Below are 17,025 nucleotides of genomic sequence, written 5' to 3'. Positions count from 1 at the left end.
AGTGTAGTCGCCGGTTCTCATTCTTGTTCTTGTGTCGCCTGATCTTCGCCAAGGTCACGTCCTCCAAAGCCTCTGGTGGTACGACTATCCAGCCAGTCAGAAGCCACTTCAGGGTTGCCGAAGAACCACGCTCTCCCTTGAGCCTCCACACGCAGACGCGCTGGGAACAACATGGCATATTTAAGTCCCTTGTCTCTGAGCTGCTTCTTGACGGCGGCGAAGTTCCTGCGTTGTCTCTGCACCAGTTGCGTGAAATCAGGAAAGAAAGAGAGGGTGGCATTCTCATAGCTTAGGGGGGGACCACTCCGGGCAGACTGTTGGACAGCGTCCCGGTCTCTAAAGTTTAAGACCCGTGCTATCAGTGGGCGCGGAGGTGCCCCAGGCTTAGGTCGCCCACCTGGGACCCTGTGCGCACGTTCTATGGTGAAGAGCTTGATGGGCTTGAGGTGTGATAAGATGAGTTTTTCCACGAACAGGTCAGAGGCCGGTCCTTCCGATTTTTCAGACACTCCCAGGATGCGGACGTTATTGCGTCTAGATCTCCCTTCGTAGTCGTCTAACTTGCGTTTGGCCATCTCGCAGAAAGATTTGAGGTCACGTACTTCCTGCTGAAGCTGTGACACGTTGTCCGTCAGACTGGCCGTCTTGATGTCTAGAGATTTTACTTTTTCATTCACCTTGGTAAGATCTGCTCGTATGAGGTTCACCTTTATGGATACAGTGTCCAGTTTATGTTCCAGAGACTCCATTTTGTTCTCTAGAGATGACTTGACCCCGTCAATGGCAGCCATAACATCCTGCAGGGTCAATTCCGAAGTGGGGCCCGCGAAGCCTCCTCCCACCTGCAGGGCGTGTCGGGGATCTGTCGGCGAGCCTTTGGGCAGTGTATAGCGGTCCAATTTGTTAGATTGGACCTGTCTCATTCCCTTGGTCATCCTGGGCTGGTTCTTATATGTATCTGATTTGCTCGCCATTTGTCTGCTGGGTCACTGGATACACAGGTGGCGCTTGGGACGAGGGTCTTCGCTACCAAGATCGCAGGGCCAGTGCACACCGGGGGGCCCTCCGCCTGTTAGGCAGTCCAGCGGGGGCGGGTAGCTTGCGGCAGGCACCAGCAGCTCGCCAAAAGTCAATAGCTGTTTGTGATGTGGGTATCCCCGGTCACCTTGCGCCGTACGAGCGAACGCTGATTCTCAGCAACCACTGACAACCCACCCGCCAGCAAACTATGGCTCATACAACCAATGAAGACCAATGGGGAGGGGGAGGAGGGGGGGGGGACATAGCCCCCATGCAGGGCCGGTGTCCGTTTGCCAGAATAGTAATCTAATAGTAAGGCGTGAGCCTTCGCCTGGGGTCCGGATCCGCTGCCCCTATGCATGTGTGGTGCTGCAGCCTCACTTTGCTTCAATGGATTGGCCCTGGAGAGTCCCAACTCCATTCAGGCACTGCTGTTAGCTCCTAGCTCCCCCAATGCTGTCTATATGGCTGCTGGAAAGCAGGCAGAACTGCACCGGTAAAATAGGCCCCTGCTCCTGGTCCCAGCCGCACCACTTCACTGCTGCACCTCAAGGGTGGGGGGAAGCGAGAGCCATTCACCCCCACTCCACAGGTGGTTCCTCAAAGCTCAGGCCCGCCGGATCGGCGCGGTGACCCACAGTTGGCGCCGGCGTCACTAGCTTCTCTGCTCCACTTGGCCCAGGCGAGGAGCGGGTGCAGGGGGGGGGGGATTTCCTCCCCCGCTCCGGATACTTTATACGCGCTGCCACAGGGGTTCAATAGCGGGATGTGCGGTGATTATGATCCGCCTCCCGCTGTGGCCGCAGTCCAATTATTCAAGTCCCCGGCAGGAGCACTGCAGACAGGCCCAATCTGGTGGAGTCTGTATCCCCGGTCTCTGGTGGTGTCGGAAAGCCGGGGTTCCTACAGACGGCACCGCGGTCTCCTTACTCGCGGTCACTGATCTCCAGGGGCAGGATTTTCGACAGGATGGTGGATCTAAGGGGATGGCAGTTTCGGAGCTGCGGTCTCAAGCGGCCATCCGGGTACGACGTTGGCTCCTCCCTCACGTTATTCCTTACTGACCTGTTCTCCAGGTCTTCGGCGTGCGCCTGGAGGTCCAAGTGTTGGTCACGGAGCCGTAAGACATCTTGTTGGAGTACTGCTACCTCCTCGTCTCTGGCAGTTGCCGAATCTTCCTGGGAGGCCACCCGCTCCCCCACGGCATCGACGTCTCTGCGTACCTCCCGTAAGTCAGCCTGCATATCACTTTTGATGGCCAGGATATCCTCCCTCTGAGAGGCGAACAGCGCCTCCAGGAACTCCCTGGTGACCGCTGTGTCCGGGCCGTCACTGCTTTCTTGTCGAAGTAGAGCCAGAAGCGTTCCCGGCTGATTTGAGGAGGAGGTCCCGGATGGACCGGTCCTTCTTGGCCTTGGCGGCAGCCATTGCGGAAGTCCGAACTGAAGGCTAGCCAAGGGGTAAGGGGCGTTTCGGCAACCGCCTTTCTCAATAAGAGGCCGGCGCCACCATCAGGCAGTGTTTAAATACATCCGATCAACAAAATAAAGAAAGGACATCATATATGCATTACAAACCACATTTCTAAGTGGTGTAAGTCCAGTTGAAATCACTGTCATCATTGCGCCCTGGATGGGCAAATACAATCAGTAATGCACAGAATGTATCATAATCAACAAAGCAATTTAACCCTGAATGGGCATACACACAGAAATGTATAAGCACATTGTTATATACACCTTAGAGTATTAAGGAAAATCAGTTCAAAGGAAAATCATAAATGGACTGCTAGCTCCTCCCCAGCATTAAGGCCACCTGGTTTTTAGGTCGAGCGTCAGCGAAAGACCTATTGTGGCCCGTATTTGGGAATGTAGATACGAGAGGGTGCACGAGCGCAGATTTGATCTCGTGGGCGTGCACGGCGCCGTGCCCCTCTCGTGCCTCATTCCCATGCGCAAACACACTCACACAGGCACACTCACGCATGCGCACATACACAGGCACACACACGCTGCATACACACACTGCATACACACACGCACCCCCCCAACAGACGCACGCACACACAGACACACGCACAGACACACTCGAACACACACAGACACATGCGCGTACACCCCCCCCACTCCCCACCACTCACCGGGCTCTTTCGGCGTGTTCCGTGTCTCACCACTCACCGGGCTCTTTCGGCGTGTTCCGTGTCTCCTCCGCAGCGCTGGTCTTCACCCGGGCCCCCTCCTGGGACCCGGGACTTCAGATGCCGCACTCCGCACTCCGCTTTGGCGCTGGGGCCGGAGCGCGCATGCGCGGGCAGACCCGCCCTCTCGCTCAGCCCGGGCTGCTTTCTGTTTCTGTTCCAGTTCCCTAAGGAAATGCAGTTCGATTTTAATGCTTCCAGTCCCACAGTGAGGTGCAGCCAGTCCTTGAAATAATTGTTTCCCTTAGCACTGCAACATGCAAGAAGAAGACAGACCTCTAAGCGCCGTAATAAACGTACATTAAGATAGCAACTCAGTGGCACTCGTTTTTCATCCTCAGAAGTGTACGTGTATCAAGAGAGACGTCTGTGACATGAAACTTATATAGGTTAGACACTCACACACACACACTCCTCTGCAGTAGGTGCACTAACCCACCCAGCCCCCTCAGTGAAATGACCTTGGCCGTTGTGGTTTCGCCTGGAACAGTCACTGGAAGGGTGAGATGTAACCTCTCCAATTCACAGCAGCCCTGATGAGTGGTGTAGGTTCTCTTGCGCCAGCTCATTAAATCCAGACATATTGCCTTTGTCAATGTTTGTTTCATCAGGGAATACTTGCTGCAGTTTACCCTGCAGCAGGGATGAAAGATGTGTTAAAAGAGTGCCGGTGGCATGATCATTACTGTGTGCAGCGGCTCCACGCTGCCAAGGGCTGGAGGCTTCTGAGCACCAGGGTTGTCTGATTTTGATTCCTCAGCATTGCTTTTTCTTCCACACCCTACACTTCACTTTCTTTATCTCACTCTTGTTGATTTTTTTGCGTCCTTGCTTTTTCCATTTGCCGCTATTTTTTAATCGCCTCATCCTTCTTCTTCGTCCCTCTTCTGTCTCGTTCTCTCTGTCTCCCTTACCCAGGTCAAAATCAGACGATTAAAAATAAGTCTCGGCCCCAAAAAATGAGTGACGTTGCCCACCACAGTCAAAGACCGGCACATATATCAAGCACTGACTGTGGGCCACTGCTGTTGGGTTTGCTCCCCTCTGTTTTTCTTGACATCTGCTACAATCCAGTTCTAGGAGAGAAACCAAGCTCACCTGATTGGTAGAATCTTTATACATTCAATGATGTGTTTTGTAAGGCGGTCGTTTCCACATACTATAGTTTCTTAAAGTAACAGTTCTGTTGATGAAAGACCAGAGAGATACAACAGACGGTCAATGAAGATTTTTCGATTCTAATGAGAGACTCTTCACAATTGACTTATTCAAGCGTTCCCTCTGAGAGATGGTTTTGCGGAAGAAAAGGTGGATTACAGCCATAACTTCTAACGGGGTTGTTTCTGTTTGTGGTTAGAGGTAAAATCCAGGTATGTGAAAAGCTTGTTTCAAGACTTTAGAGGATTCTGGGCAATGGCACGAAGCATGGTTCTTAGCACTTCAGATCCAGACTGTACCTGTTTAGGTGCTCGGTTATGTGCCTGTAAACAAATATGGTATTGTAACCCACACACTGCACACACTGCACCCTCACACACACTGCACCCACTGCACCCTCACACACACTGCACCCTCACACACTGCACACCCTCACACTCTGCACACCCTCACACACTGCACACCCTCACACTCTGCACACCCTCACACTCTGCACACCCTCACACTCTGCACACCCTCACACTCTGCACACCCTCACACTCTGCACACCCTCACACTCTGCGCACCCTCACACTCTGCGCACCCTCACACTCTGCGCACCCTCACACTCTGCGCACCCTCACACTCTGCGCACCCTCACACACTGCGCACCCTCACACACTGCGCACCCTCACACACTGCGCACCCTCACACACTGCGCACCCTCACACTCTGCGCACCCTCACACACTGCACACCCTCACACACTGCACACCCTCACACTCTGCACACCCCCACACTCTGCACCCTCACACTCTGCACTGAAAAATACACATGTTTCCTAGAACTCGCAGGTGTTCAGAGGGTAGGAGGCTTCTGAGTTTCTAAAGCACTTTGCACTTCAGGAGGTCTAGCCCACACAAGAACAGTCATCCCCCTTGAAAATCATCCTTCATGTGCTGAATCGCAACTCTCCAGTTCAGGCGTGTGTGCTCAGGGCCCAAGCATGATTCATTGTTGGCAAACTGGCCTGACCCCTACCTAGGCTAGTGACCTCTCTGTGACAAAGAGCCATGCCTTGTGGACTACCAGATCCTGTACACCTGTGCTTGCATACATTCAGTTCATAGTGGGCACTTCACACACACACACACACTGCACCCTCACACACACTGTACACACTGCACCCTCACACACACTGCACGCACTGCACCCTCACACACACTGCACACACTACACCCTCACACACACTGCACACACTGCACCCACACACACTGCGCACCCACACACACTGCACCCTCACACACTGCCCACACTGCACCCTCACACACACTACACACACTGCACCCTCGCACACACTGCACCCTCGCACACACTGCACCCTTACACACACTGCACCCTTACACACACTGCACCCTCACACACACTGCACCCTCACACACACTGCACTCTCACACACACTGCACTCTCACACACACTGCACCCTCACACACACTGCACCCTTACACACACTGCACACACCGCACCCTCACACACCCTGTACCCTCACACACACTGCACACACTGCACCCTCACACACACTGCACCCTCACACACTGCACACACTGCACCCTCACACACACTGCACCCTCACACTCTGCGCACCCTCACACTCTGCGCACCCTCACACTCTGCACCTTCACACTCTGCACTGAAAAATACATGTTTCCTAGAACTCGCAGGTGTTCAGAGGGTAGGAGGCTTCTGAGTTTCTAAAGCACTTTGCACTTCAGGAGGTCTAGCCCACACAAGAACAGTCATCCCCCTTGAAAATCATCCTTCATGTGCTGAATCGCGACTCTCCAGTTCAGGCGTGTGTGCTCTCTAGGGCCCAAGCATGATTAATTGTTGGCAAACTGGCCTGACCCCTACCTAGGCTAGTGACCTCTCTGTGACAAAGAGCCATGCCTTGTGGACTACCAGATCCTGTACACCTGTGCTTGCATACATTCAGTTCATAGTGGGCACTTCACACACACACACACACTGCACCCTCACACACACTGTACACACTGCACCCTCACACACACTGCACGCACTGCACCCTCACACACACTGCACACACTACACCCTCACACACACTGCACACTCACACACTCTGCACACACTGCACCCTCACACACACTGCACACACTGCACCCACACACACTGCGCACCCACACACACTGCACCCTCACACACTGCCCACACTGCACCCTCACACACACTACACACACTGCACCCTCGCACACACTGCACCCTCACACACTGCACCCTTACACACACTGCACCCTCACACACACTGCACCCTCACACACACTGCACTCTCACACACACTGCACTCTCACACACACTGCACCCTCACACACACTGCACCCTTACACACACTGCACACACCGCACCCTCACACACCCTGTACCCTCACACACACTGCACACACTGCACCCTCACACACACTGCACCCTCACACACTGCACACACTGCACCCTCACACACACTGCACCCTCACACACTCTGCGCACCCTCACACTCTGCGCACCCTCACACTCTGCACACCCCCACACTCTGCACCCTCACACTCTGCACTGAAAAATACATGTTTCCTAGAACTCGCAGGTGTTCAGAGGGTAGGAGGCTTCTGAGTTTCTAAAGCACTTTGCACTTCAGGAGGTCTAGCCCACACAAGAACAGTCATCCCCCTTGAAAATCATCCTTCATGTGCTGAATCGCGACTCTCCAGTTCAGGCGTGTGTGCTCTCTAGGGCCCAAGCATGATTAATTGTTGGCAAACTGGCCTGACCCCTACCTAGGCTAGTGACCTCTCTGTGACAAAGAGCCATGCCTTGTGGACTACCAGATCCTGTACACCTGTGCTTGCATACATTCAGTTCATAGTGGGCACTTCACACACACACACACACACACTGCACCCTCACACACACTGTACACACTGTACCCTCACACGCACTGCACCCTCACACACACTGCACCCTCACACACACTGCACACACTGCACCCTCACACACTCTGCACACACTGCACCCTCACACACACTGCACCCACACACACTGCACCCTCACACACACTGCACCCTCACACACTGCCCACACTGCACCCTCACACACACTACACACACTGCACCCTCGCACACACTGCACCCTCACACACACTGCACCCTCACACACACTGCACTCTCACACACACTGCACCCTCACACACACTGCACCCTCACACACACTGCACCCTCACACACACTGCACCCTTACACACACTGCACACTTACACACACTGCACACACCGCACCCTCACACACCCTGCACCCTCACACACACTGCACACTCTGCACCCTCACACACACTGCACCCTCACACACTGCACACACTGCACCCTCACACTCTGCACACCCTCACACTCTGCGCACCCTCACACTCTGCGCACCCTCACACTCTGCGCACACTCTGCGCACCCTCACACTCTGCACCCTCACACTCTGCACCCTCACACTCTGCACTGGAACATACATTCCAAATACCACTCAGTGCCACATATTTACACTGCACTCAATGCAACATACACTCCAAATACTACTCAGTGCCACATAATTGCACTCCACATAATTACACTGCAATCAATGCAACATACACTCCTAATACCACTCAGTGCCACATAATTACACTCCACATAATTACACTGCACTCAATGCAACATACACTCCAAATACCACTCAGTGCCACATAATTACACGCCACATAATTACACAGCACTCAATGCAACATACACTCCAAATACCACTCAGTGCCACATAATTACACGCCACATAATTACACTGCACTCAATGCCACATACACTCCAAATACCACTCAGTGCCACATAATTTCACGCCACATAATTACACTGCAATCAATGCAACATGCACTCCAAATACCACTTAGTGCCACATAATTACACGCCACATAATTACACTGCACTCAATGCAACATACACTCCAAGTACCACTCAGTGCCACATAATTACACGCCACATAATTACACTGCACTCAATGCAACATACACTCCAAATCCCACTCAGTGTCACATAATTACACGCCACATAATTACACAGCACTCAATGCAACATACACTCAGTGCCACATAATTATATGCTACATAATTACACTGCACTCAATGCACCATACACTCCAAACAATACCACTCAGTGCCATATAATTATATGCTACATAATTACACTGCACTCAATGCAGCATACACTCCAAATACCACTCAGTACCACATAATTACATGCCACAAAATTACACTGTACTGAATACAACATACACTCCCCATATTACCACTCCGTGCCATATAATTACACACCTCATACTTACACTCTACTCAATGCAACATAGATGCACTTTATCTATCTGTCTATCTATCTATGGCCCTCACTCTATCTGTCTATCTATTGCACTCACTCTATCTATCGCCATCACTCTATCTATCTATCGATCGCCCTCACTCTATCTATCTATCTATCGATCACCCTCACTCTATCTATCTATCTATCGCCCGCCCTCTATCTATCTATCGCACTCACTCTATCGAAACACCATAGCATCACTCAGCACCACCACAGCATCACTCAAGGGCACCACAACATCACTATGCGCTACCACAGCATCACTGTATGCCACAGCATCACTCGTCGCCACCACAACATCACTCAGCGCTACCACAGCATCAATCTGTGCAACCATTCAACAACAACTGGTTCAATTATGTTCTCTCAATGTTTCAAGCTTTATTACAAATGTCACAAAAAGATGTAAATATTTCACTTCTGTTCTTGGTTTTTCGTCACAATAAAATACAATGAACATAATCTTCACAAAAGTTATTTACAAAAGCTATTGCCATTATAAATTACAGTAACTTTTATTTAAGTATGAATTATTTAAAAAAATAAGCCATTTTTATTTGTAATAACAATACATCTAAGTCACATAAATACAACACATATTGCATTACAAATGCTATAGGTGTCATATTTGCAAAAGTTAAAACTATTGGCATTGTAAATGACAAAGCTATTAATTTCGCTATTTTCAAAACCGACACGTAAATACAAAATGTGTCATTTACAATACCAATAGCTCAAACTTTCCTAATGCGAGACCTATTGCATTGCAAATGCTCGTTTGGTTTGGTTCTCGATTATGTGGCGAGATTCCAACCTTCGTAGCTGGAGCAACCTGTTCCCTCCCCTTATGTCTGCAGGCACCTAATAGGATTACCCTGATTTCCACAGTGAGGAAATTATTGGTGACGGTGGTTCTCGCAGCCCAAATTTAACCCTTCAACATTAACAGCCTGTCAGAGTTAGTCATAGGACATTTGTCATTGTTACTGTATTTCGGTACCTAAAATGATGACTAGGATCCAATTTAGAAGTTCACTTGGGGCTTCGCTGGAATGTTCTAAAGATTTGTTTCAGTGGTGAAAAACCTGATGTTTTTAAAAATTGCCCACTTTAGATCTTGAACACACCTGTGTCTGTTTTTGTTACCAGGACTTCTGAATGTGATAATGGAGCCATTTTTTAAGGGAGAAGTATTCGACACTTACCTTGTGCCAATCAGCATCAGTTACGAGAGGATATTGGAAGAATCCCTCTATGCACACGAGCTCCTGGGTGTGCCAAAGCCAAAGGAAACAACGTCTGTATGTTAATGTCTCTCTGTTTTAGACCTATCTATGGTTATTTTGTGTATGTGTTTATATTGTGTTTTGACTGCTATTTTTCCTGCTCCTTGTAGGGGCTACTGAAGGCCAGAAAAATCCTCCGTGAAAATTTCGGCAGCATACACGTGTACTTTGGCCAGCCTGTTTCACTGAGAACATTGTCGACGGGGAAGATCAACCGCTTTCATTATAATTTGGTTCCCAGGTAGGAGAATGTGTTACGGGATGGGTGGTGGCATGCACCAGAGCCTCAGAAGTATAAGATCCAAAGGGATTATGAATTTCCTGCCATCCTCACGGATATGAGCGGAGTTTAATATTCAAGCCTGATGGAGGTGCTCTTCTTCCACTGATGCCACCCCACAGCAATTAAGGTGCTAAACATTTAACAAAACTCAAATCCAACACGGAACTAGTGTAGGTCTGGGCCCTTTCAGTGTTAACATGGGATCTTGTTTCCATTTGGGGCCATTGTAGCTAAGCTGCAACAGTTATGCATCTTAATTTATGGTAATGCAGCTGAGGTGCATAAGGCCCTTAACTGGATTCAGATGAGATGGTATGTAGCTCTCTCCAGCGAACTGTATTTCAAGAATACCATAGAAGGCTGGTAGGACAGGCCTGACTTCTGCCCACTACATAGCATAAGTTGTGCCCGTACGCTGCATAGAGTCACAGCGCACCTTTGTTAAAGCATGGCATAGTCTCTTTCAAGTAATCAAATACATATGCATTTTAGATGTGACCCCATACTTTCTGGACGTCATTAAACTACGACTGTCTGTGTGTGAGAAGAATGGTTTGTGAGGAGGATTGCCCTCCTACAGATACCATGACCCAATGCTATGCCAGAAGTTATTAGTTCAGTGTGGGAAGCTGTACAAACTTAGCACAGCTCTTGGCATGTCATTTTAGGATGGATCAGCAAGGTGGAATAATGAATATTTCTTTGTATATCCTCTGCATTTGTGGCTCTGGTTGTCCCCCTCAGTGCCTCTGCCACCCTTGCATTAGGGTATGTTAGTAACATCTTTGCAAGCTATCCTACCAGCATTCCGATGCAGTCTTTTGTGCTATGTTATACCAGCTACCCCATTCAAGACCATTACACTGTACATTGTGCTACTTATAGTCCAGCTTGAAAGTGGACCACTCAAAACTGCCAGAACTGGAATGCAGTGTAAATGGGGCTAATAATACAGGACTAGACGATCAACTCACACCCAAGACCTGCTTTAGCATTGGTGGCTTCCTGTGTGACAATCTTTGTTGGCGCCCCCAGTAAAAAAAAGATTTTTTTTTTATTTGTATGGTTTCTCAGCCACATATTAAAGATATATAGTACACTTTAAGAGTATATAAAGGGTATGCTCCAATACCATATAAATGGAAGTTAGGAATATACATGAACAGATATTAACACACCTTCAGTCAAATATGAATGTATTTTATAGCCTAAAATAATACACATATCTTGTTTCTATAATTACAACATGTACTATCTGTGTTCATTTTGGGAAATACATTTTTTTTAGTTTTACGAAAACAGTCCCATATTTTATGTTAACAAACTCCTCTCCCTTAATGCCGACCTTGAAATGGCTCCAACTGAAAGGATGAGGGTCTCTGCCAGAGAGCTTAAGCAAAAACAAGCCTTCTCACCAAGGTTCCTGCTATCTAATGACATGTAAATGTGTGCAATTGGTTTACCAGTGAATCTAAAGGATGCTTGGGACCAGTATAGACTTTTATTCATGGAGTCACTTGAAGCCTCATGGTGACAGTTATTCTCATTGAGAGGTAATATAAGGGAGCTTGCAGCTGACTTCTGGAGTGTCTTTTTAATGTACCCAATCATGTGGACCATTCACAACAGACCCATATGCCCATTATATCAATAACCTGGGAACATCACCAATCAGCATCATTCTGACCCACATTGTTAGACGGACCGGGAGGGTCGGCCGAGGATAAGGGGAGAGGTCTCCGGGGAGATCCGTCTCCAGCAATCGTACAGACAAATAACTTCCCCCCCACTGACGTACACCACACAAGGATAAGGTTCAACTTTACTTTATAAGCAATTCTTTAAGTACGGTGAGGTGGTACAAGGAGGTCTGGACTCCGGGGTCCCCTCTATTCTAGTCTCTTGGTTGGGTAAGGGGGTAGCGGGACAGTCTCGTTACCACTCTGGGGGATGTGGTGGTAGATGAATTAGCTCACAATCCTCGAGCTCGGCGTTCTAGATGATCGGGCCGCGGCGGAGCCAGCAGGTCCCGGGATGGTTGAAGGTAGTGACGGTCCGCGGCGGAGCCAGCAGGTCCCGATGAAGATGGGTGCAGAGAGCCGCGGCAGCGCCAGCAGGCAGGTCGGTAGTTCGCAAGGCAGGGCTACGGCAGCGCCAGTAGTCCGTCAAGGATGAGTTCTTTACTGCGTCTCTCGACTCCAGGATACAACTGCCTTCCTGCTCTGGAGCTGCGCCAGTTATAGGTCTGGCGCCCTTTGATGTCCGGACCCTCGCACTGGGAGGTCGGGAGGTCCGGGATGAGGGAGTCCAGACACCCAGCAGGGGGGTGGAGCCAGCGCCCGGGGGAGCTGGGGGCGATCGGCACCTGGCGGGGGAGAGCCATCGACACCTCTTTCTCCCATTGACCTGCCAAGTAGTCCGCTCACCTCCTGGGTGGATGGTGGTGCCGGGATGTCGGGGCCTGGCCAGGCCCAGGGTTAGGGTTGATCGGAGGCCACGCGGCCTCGTGGTGCCGTGTCCAAGATGGCGCCCAGGCCGGGCGAGAGGGCCGGTAGGGAATCGGGCCCACGATGTGGAGATGTTCAGGGGCAGGGGCCCTATAGGAGACGGGAAACGGGTTGTTGTTGCGTGTAACGCCTGAGGAGCGGGGCTCGGGCCTGGTCGTGCGGGGAGGGAGCAAGCCTTACACGTGGCCTGTCCAACACACATCATCAACACCTCCATCACACCCGCCACTTTCCCTGATGAAAGGAGACTAGAAGAAATCTACACCCTCCTCAAGAAGCCCACAGCCGACTCAAATCAACTGAGCAACTTCTAACCCATCTCCCTGCTCCCCTACCCAGCCAAAGTGATTGCGAAGGCCATCAACAAGTAACTCCCAACCCATGTCGAACTTCACCATCTATACCATTGACCCTTCCCCACGATCACTGACTGCATAATCATTGCACGCAAGTTCATGGATAGTTCCCATACTTCTGTTTATGCACTTGTTAAAATGAAGATCCGGAAATCACTGCACCTTTTAAAGTGTTTATTTATATAATTATTTAAGTAAAATGTGTGGGAGAAGAAACAACCCACAACCCCTCATTCTGGTGCTCTCGTCGTAACTGCCAAAGTAAACAGTTTCAGCAGATCAGACGAGAACGCCAGAATGTGGAGTGGACATTGAACAGAAAGAGCGCTCGAGGACAGGCGCACGGGGAAGACAAGTTGTTCTTAAAGAAACAAGAACAACTTGTCATTACAACATCCCCCCCTTTGTTTTGACAGAAAGGAAAAACATGTTGTAACATTGCAATTGATAAGTAACATAATACAAATCACAGAATGTAAAATATAAACAAATACATAAATAAAAACAATATATTGAACTGTGAAATTACATTAACCTCTCCACTGCGCTGAACGTTCCGCGCTGGTGCGGAACCTTCTATTGCGCTGGCGGGGCTGCGACGTTCAGCGGACGTGCGCAGCACTACCGAGGTAGTGCACGCGACGTCCGCTGAACGTGCGCAGCACTTAACGGGTTAAATAATAATAACTAAACCTCTGAGGAATTAAACAATCTTCAGGTAACGACTGCAAGTTAGAGGAACCACTTTGTCTGGATTCAATAGTTGGTGAAGCAACATGAGGAAAATCATTAGTTTCAATTTTCAATTTCAAATGTCTTTATTTCGATTCAATTCATCATAAAAGACAGTTTGTACTGTAAGTACAGCCACAGGGAAAACAAACAGTAATTCATAAATATGGTTAAAATACAATGTTCATAAGTTAAAAAAAAGACACTTGGCATTTAGAGTAAACAATAATAAAACATCATTAAAATACAATGCACACTTAGTGCAAGATAAAACTTTAAAACTTTAAAAAGAATGCTACACTGATTCCGGCCTGGCCCTAATAACCCATACCCATCCTAGAGATTTTGCTACGGCGATAGCAATAGGTTCGCTAGTATCATATCTTAGGACCCTTAAGGCTTCGGATCCCACCCTTGTGCCCAGGTTCCGACAAATCGATTTTAACCATTTCACCCGTGGGGCCACATAGGCCGGACACTCAAAAAATATGTGGCCTATAGATTCCCTGCGATCCTTACACCATCTACAAGAATCACCAACCTGTCCCTGCCATTTTTTGGTGAATGAACGGATGGGTAGACAGCCAACCCTAAACTGATGGAATAGTTTCCTATCACTGGATCTAGTAATAGTGTCCCAATATTCTTCTAGTAGAGGGTCATTTTTTAATTCCAGAAACATCCCAGACAGTGAGGTGGCCGAAGTCTGGCTGAATTGTTTCTGGGTAATCATGGTCCAGTACTGCTGTTTAAATAGCTTTTTAGGTGGAAAGGGGTTGTTAACAGGGTCAGACCACAAATTTTCCAAGCCCATAGCCTCCAAGAACAGTCTGATCTGCCTAAACCATGGAAGATTTCCCGAACTTAATATGGAACGTACATCCAACACTGCCTTTGCACACATAGCCAGTTCTGGGGTAGACCATAACCTCCTCCATAGAGCTAGTGGTTCAAAGCGGGCAATGTCATCTATGGCGTGGCACCCAAGGTCCATTAATAACGGTTTCGTGGTGCTGGAACCGGGGAGACCTATAAGATTTCTTAGAAATTTGTTTTGGGCCTTAACCAAGGAGGAAAGGTCAGCATAACCCCATAGGTCCGCTCCGTACAGGATCGCTGAACCTATCCTGGAGTTGTATATTTTCATGGCTGAGCCGATCCTTTTGGTCTGGGACGTTCTCTGTTCTTTTATCAGGCAGCCTGTGAGTTGGGCAAACTTAAGAGTTAGAGTGTCAATTTGCGACTTCCAACTCATTTTATTCTCTAGTATGATACCCAAGTATGTCATTACGTTAGTCTGATCTAATTTTGTGTTTTTCATAGTTACGTGACCCACATCGGGTCTACCCCTGTTTAAAACCATAAACTTGGTCTTTGAGACATTAACCTGTAAATTGTGGTCATTACAAAATTCATCAAACTTATTTAGGGCGGCCTGCAGGCCCTTCTGCGTCTGAGACAATAAAAGCGTATCATCCGCAAACATTAATAGCGGATATTTAGTCCCACCCAGGGAGGGGGCGTCCGTCAAGAAGTTTGAAAAATACTGTACCACCCTGTTGATGTATAACAGAAACAGGGTTGGCGCAAGGACGCACCCTTGCCTAACACCCCTTGACACTGGAAATCTGCTTGTGACCTGCCCTTGTTTGCCCCATCGCACTTGAGCGAAATTTGCCTCGTGGAGTCTTTTTACACTATTAAGAAGTTCCGGGGGCATCCCCATACTATCTAGGACCCCCCCCCCAATTTGGCCCTAGGGACAAGGTCAAATGCTGACCTAAGGTCAACGAAGGCGGCGAACAGGGTACCGCCGCCAAGGCTGACAATTTTCCAGTAGAAAAGTTTGAACCTAAGGACCTGTTCGATGGTGCTGGTGCATGATCTGAAACCAGCCTGGAGGGGTGATAAAATTTCCTCCAACTCCATCCAACTCTGTATTCCAGTGGCTAGCCGCATCCAGTTCAAGGTCCTCACCCTCACCTATCGAGCCGTCAACGACCGCGGACCTAACTACCTGAAAAAACGGGTCTCGATATCCCGCTCCACCAGATCCCTGAGATCCAATGACCTTCGCCTCCTGATCTCGCCCCGTTTTAGATTATCTAGAACGGGTGGCAGAGGGCTCAGTGTCATTGCTGCCAAATTGTGGAACTCCCTACCAATCGAGCTGAGATTCTGTCCCTCTGAATCCATCTTCCGAGCCAAACTCAAAACCTGGCTCTTCTCCGGACTTTGAGTCACTCTACTGCTTCTCCTGCTCTTTACTCCCTACTTTCCCTTGGAGGCTCAGGATTTTAGCGCCGGGACACCCCTTCGGGGGTAGCTGCGCGCTCTAGAAACTACATAAAATAAAAAAAAATAAAAAAAAAATATTCGAGCCAGGACCATCCTAGCAATGATTTTTTGGATTGTGTCTATCAAGCTGATAGGGCGATAGTTACCCGGGTTTGAGCGGTCCCCCTTCTTATATATTGGTATTATCTCGGCGCCTCTCCATGATTCTGGGACAACCGCCCCCTTAGATATGGCATTAGCCAAATAAGTGATTTAGGGTACCCAGTTGTCTAGATCATCTTTGAAGAGGTCTGCCAGAATGCAATCAATACCCGGGGCCTTTCCGCTAGGGATCTTACTCAGGGCCTCCTCAACTTCTCTACTTTCGAAAACTAGATCGTGCATACTGGCCGTATCTTGGGTGATAAGGGGAATGACTGCCTCATTCAGGTTTAACCCTGAAAATTGGGACTCAAAGTGCTCGACCCATCTATCTATAGGGACGTGGTTTGCGGGTGCCTGCGAGTTTTGAGAAATTCCCCATTTCACAATGTGCCAGAACTTGGTCAGTTTTTTTTGTTTACTGGCATCTAGGAGGTCCTGCCAGTGGTCATTGTCCCACTCTTGCTTGGCCTGGTTTTTGGCTTTGGAGTAGCTCCGCCTGGCAGATCTAATAACATCCATGTTCTTTGCTTTGATGGCTGCAGCTAGTAAACCATATTTCTCCCTACACTGTTTGTTGTACCAGTTTTTGGACTTGGGTTTGCCCCTTTTCCCCTTGGGGTTACCAGATTTAGAAAAGTGCATTTTTAGCTGGA

General features: G+C 49.1%; 1 protein-coding gene across 3 annotated transcripts in view; it reads left to right on the top strand.

Moving 5' to 3' along the window:
- GNPAT (glyceronephosphate O-acyltransferase) overlaps positions 1-17,025 on the top strand; it is a 555,169-nt gene that overhangs the window by 308,944 nt on the left and 229,200 nt on the right. For all 3 annotated transcript variants that reach the window (XM_078649084.1, XM_078649086.1, XM_078649085.1), the window contains exons 7-8: positions 9,916-10,067; positions 10,163-10,293. In XM_078649084.1, coding sequence (XP_078505210.1) covers positions 9,916-10,067; positions 10,163-10,293 — 283 coding nt within the window. The remainder of the gene's footprint in view (positions 1-9,915; positions 10,068-10,162; positions 10,294-17,025) is intronic.

Source organism: Lissotriton helveticus, chromosome 6 (assembly GCF_964261635.1).
Source record: "Lissotriton helveticus chromosome 6, aLisHel1.1, whole genome shotgun sequence".
NCBI lineage: Eukaryota > Metazoa > Chordata > Amphibia > Caudata > Salamandridae > Lissotriton > Lissotriton helveticus.
Note: the sequence above shows the minus strand (reverse complement) of the source record. Positions and strands in the feature narration are given on the sequence as shown.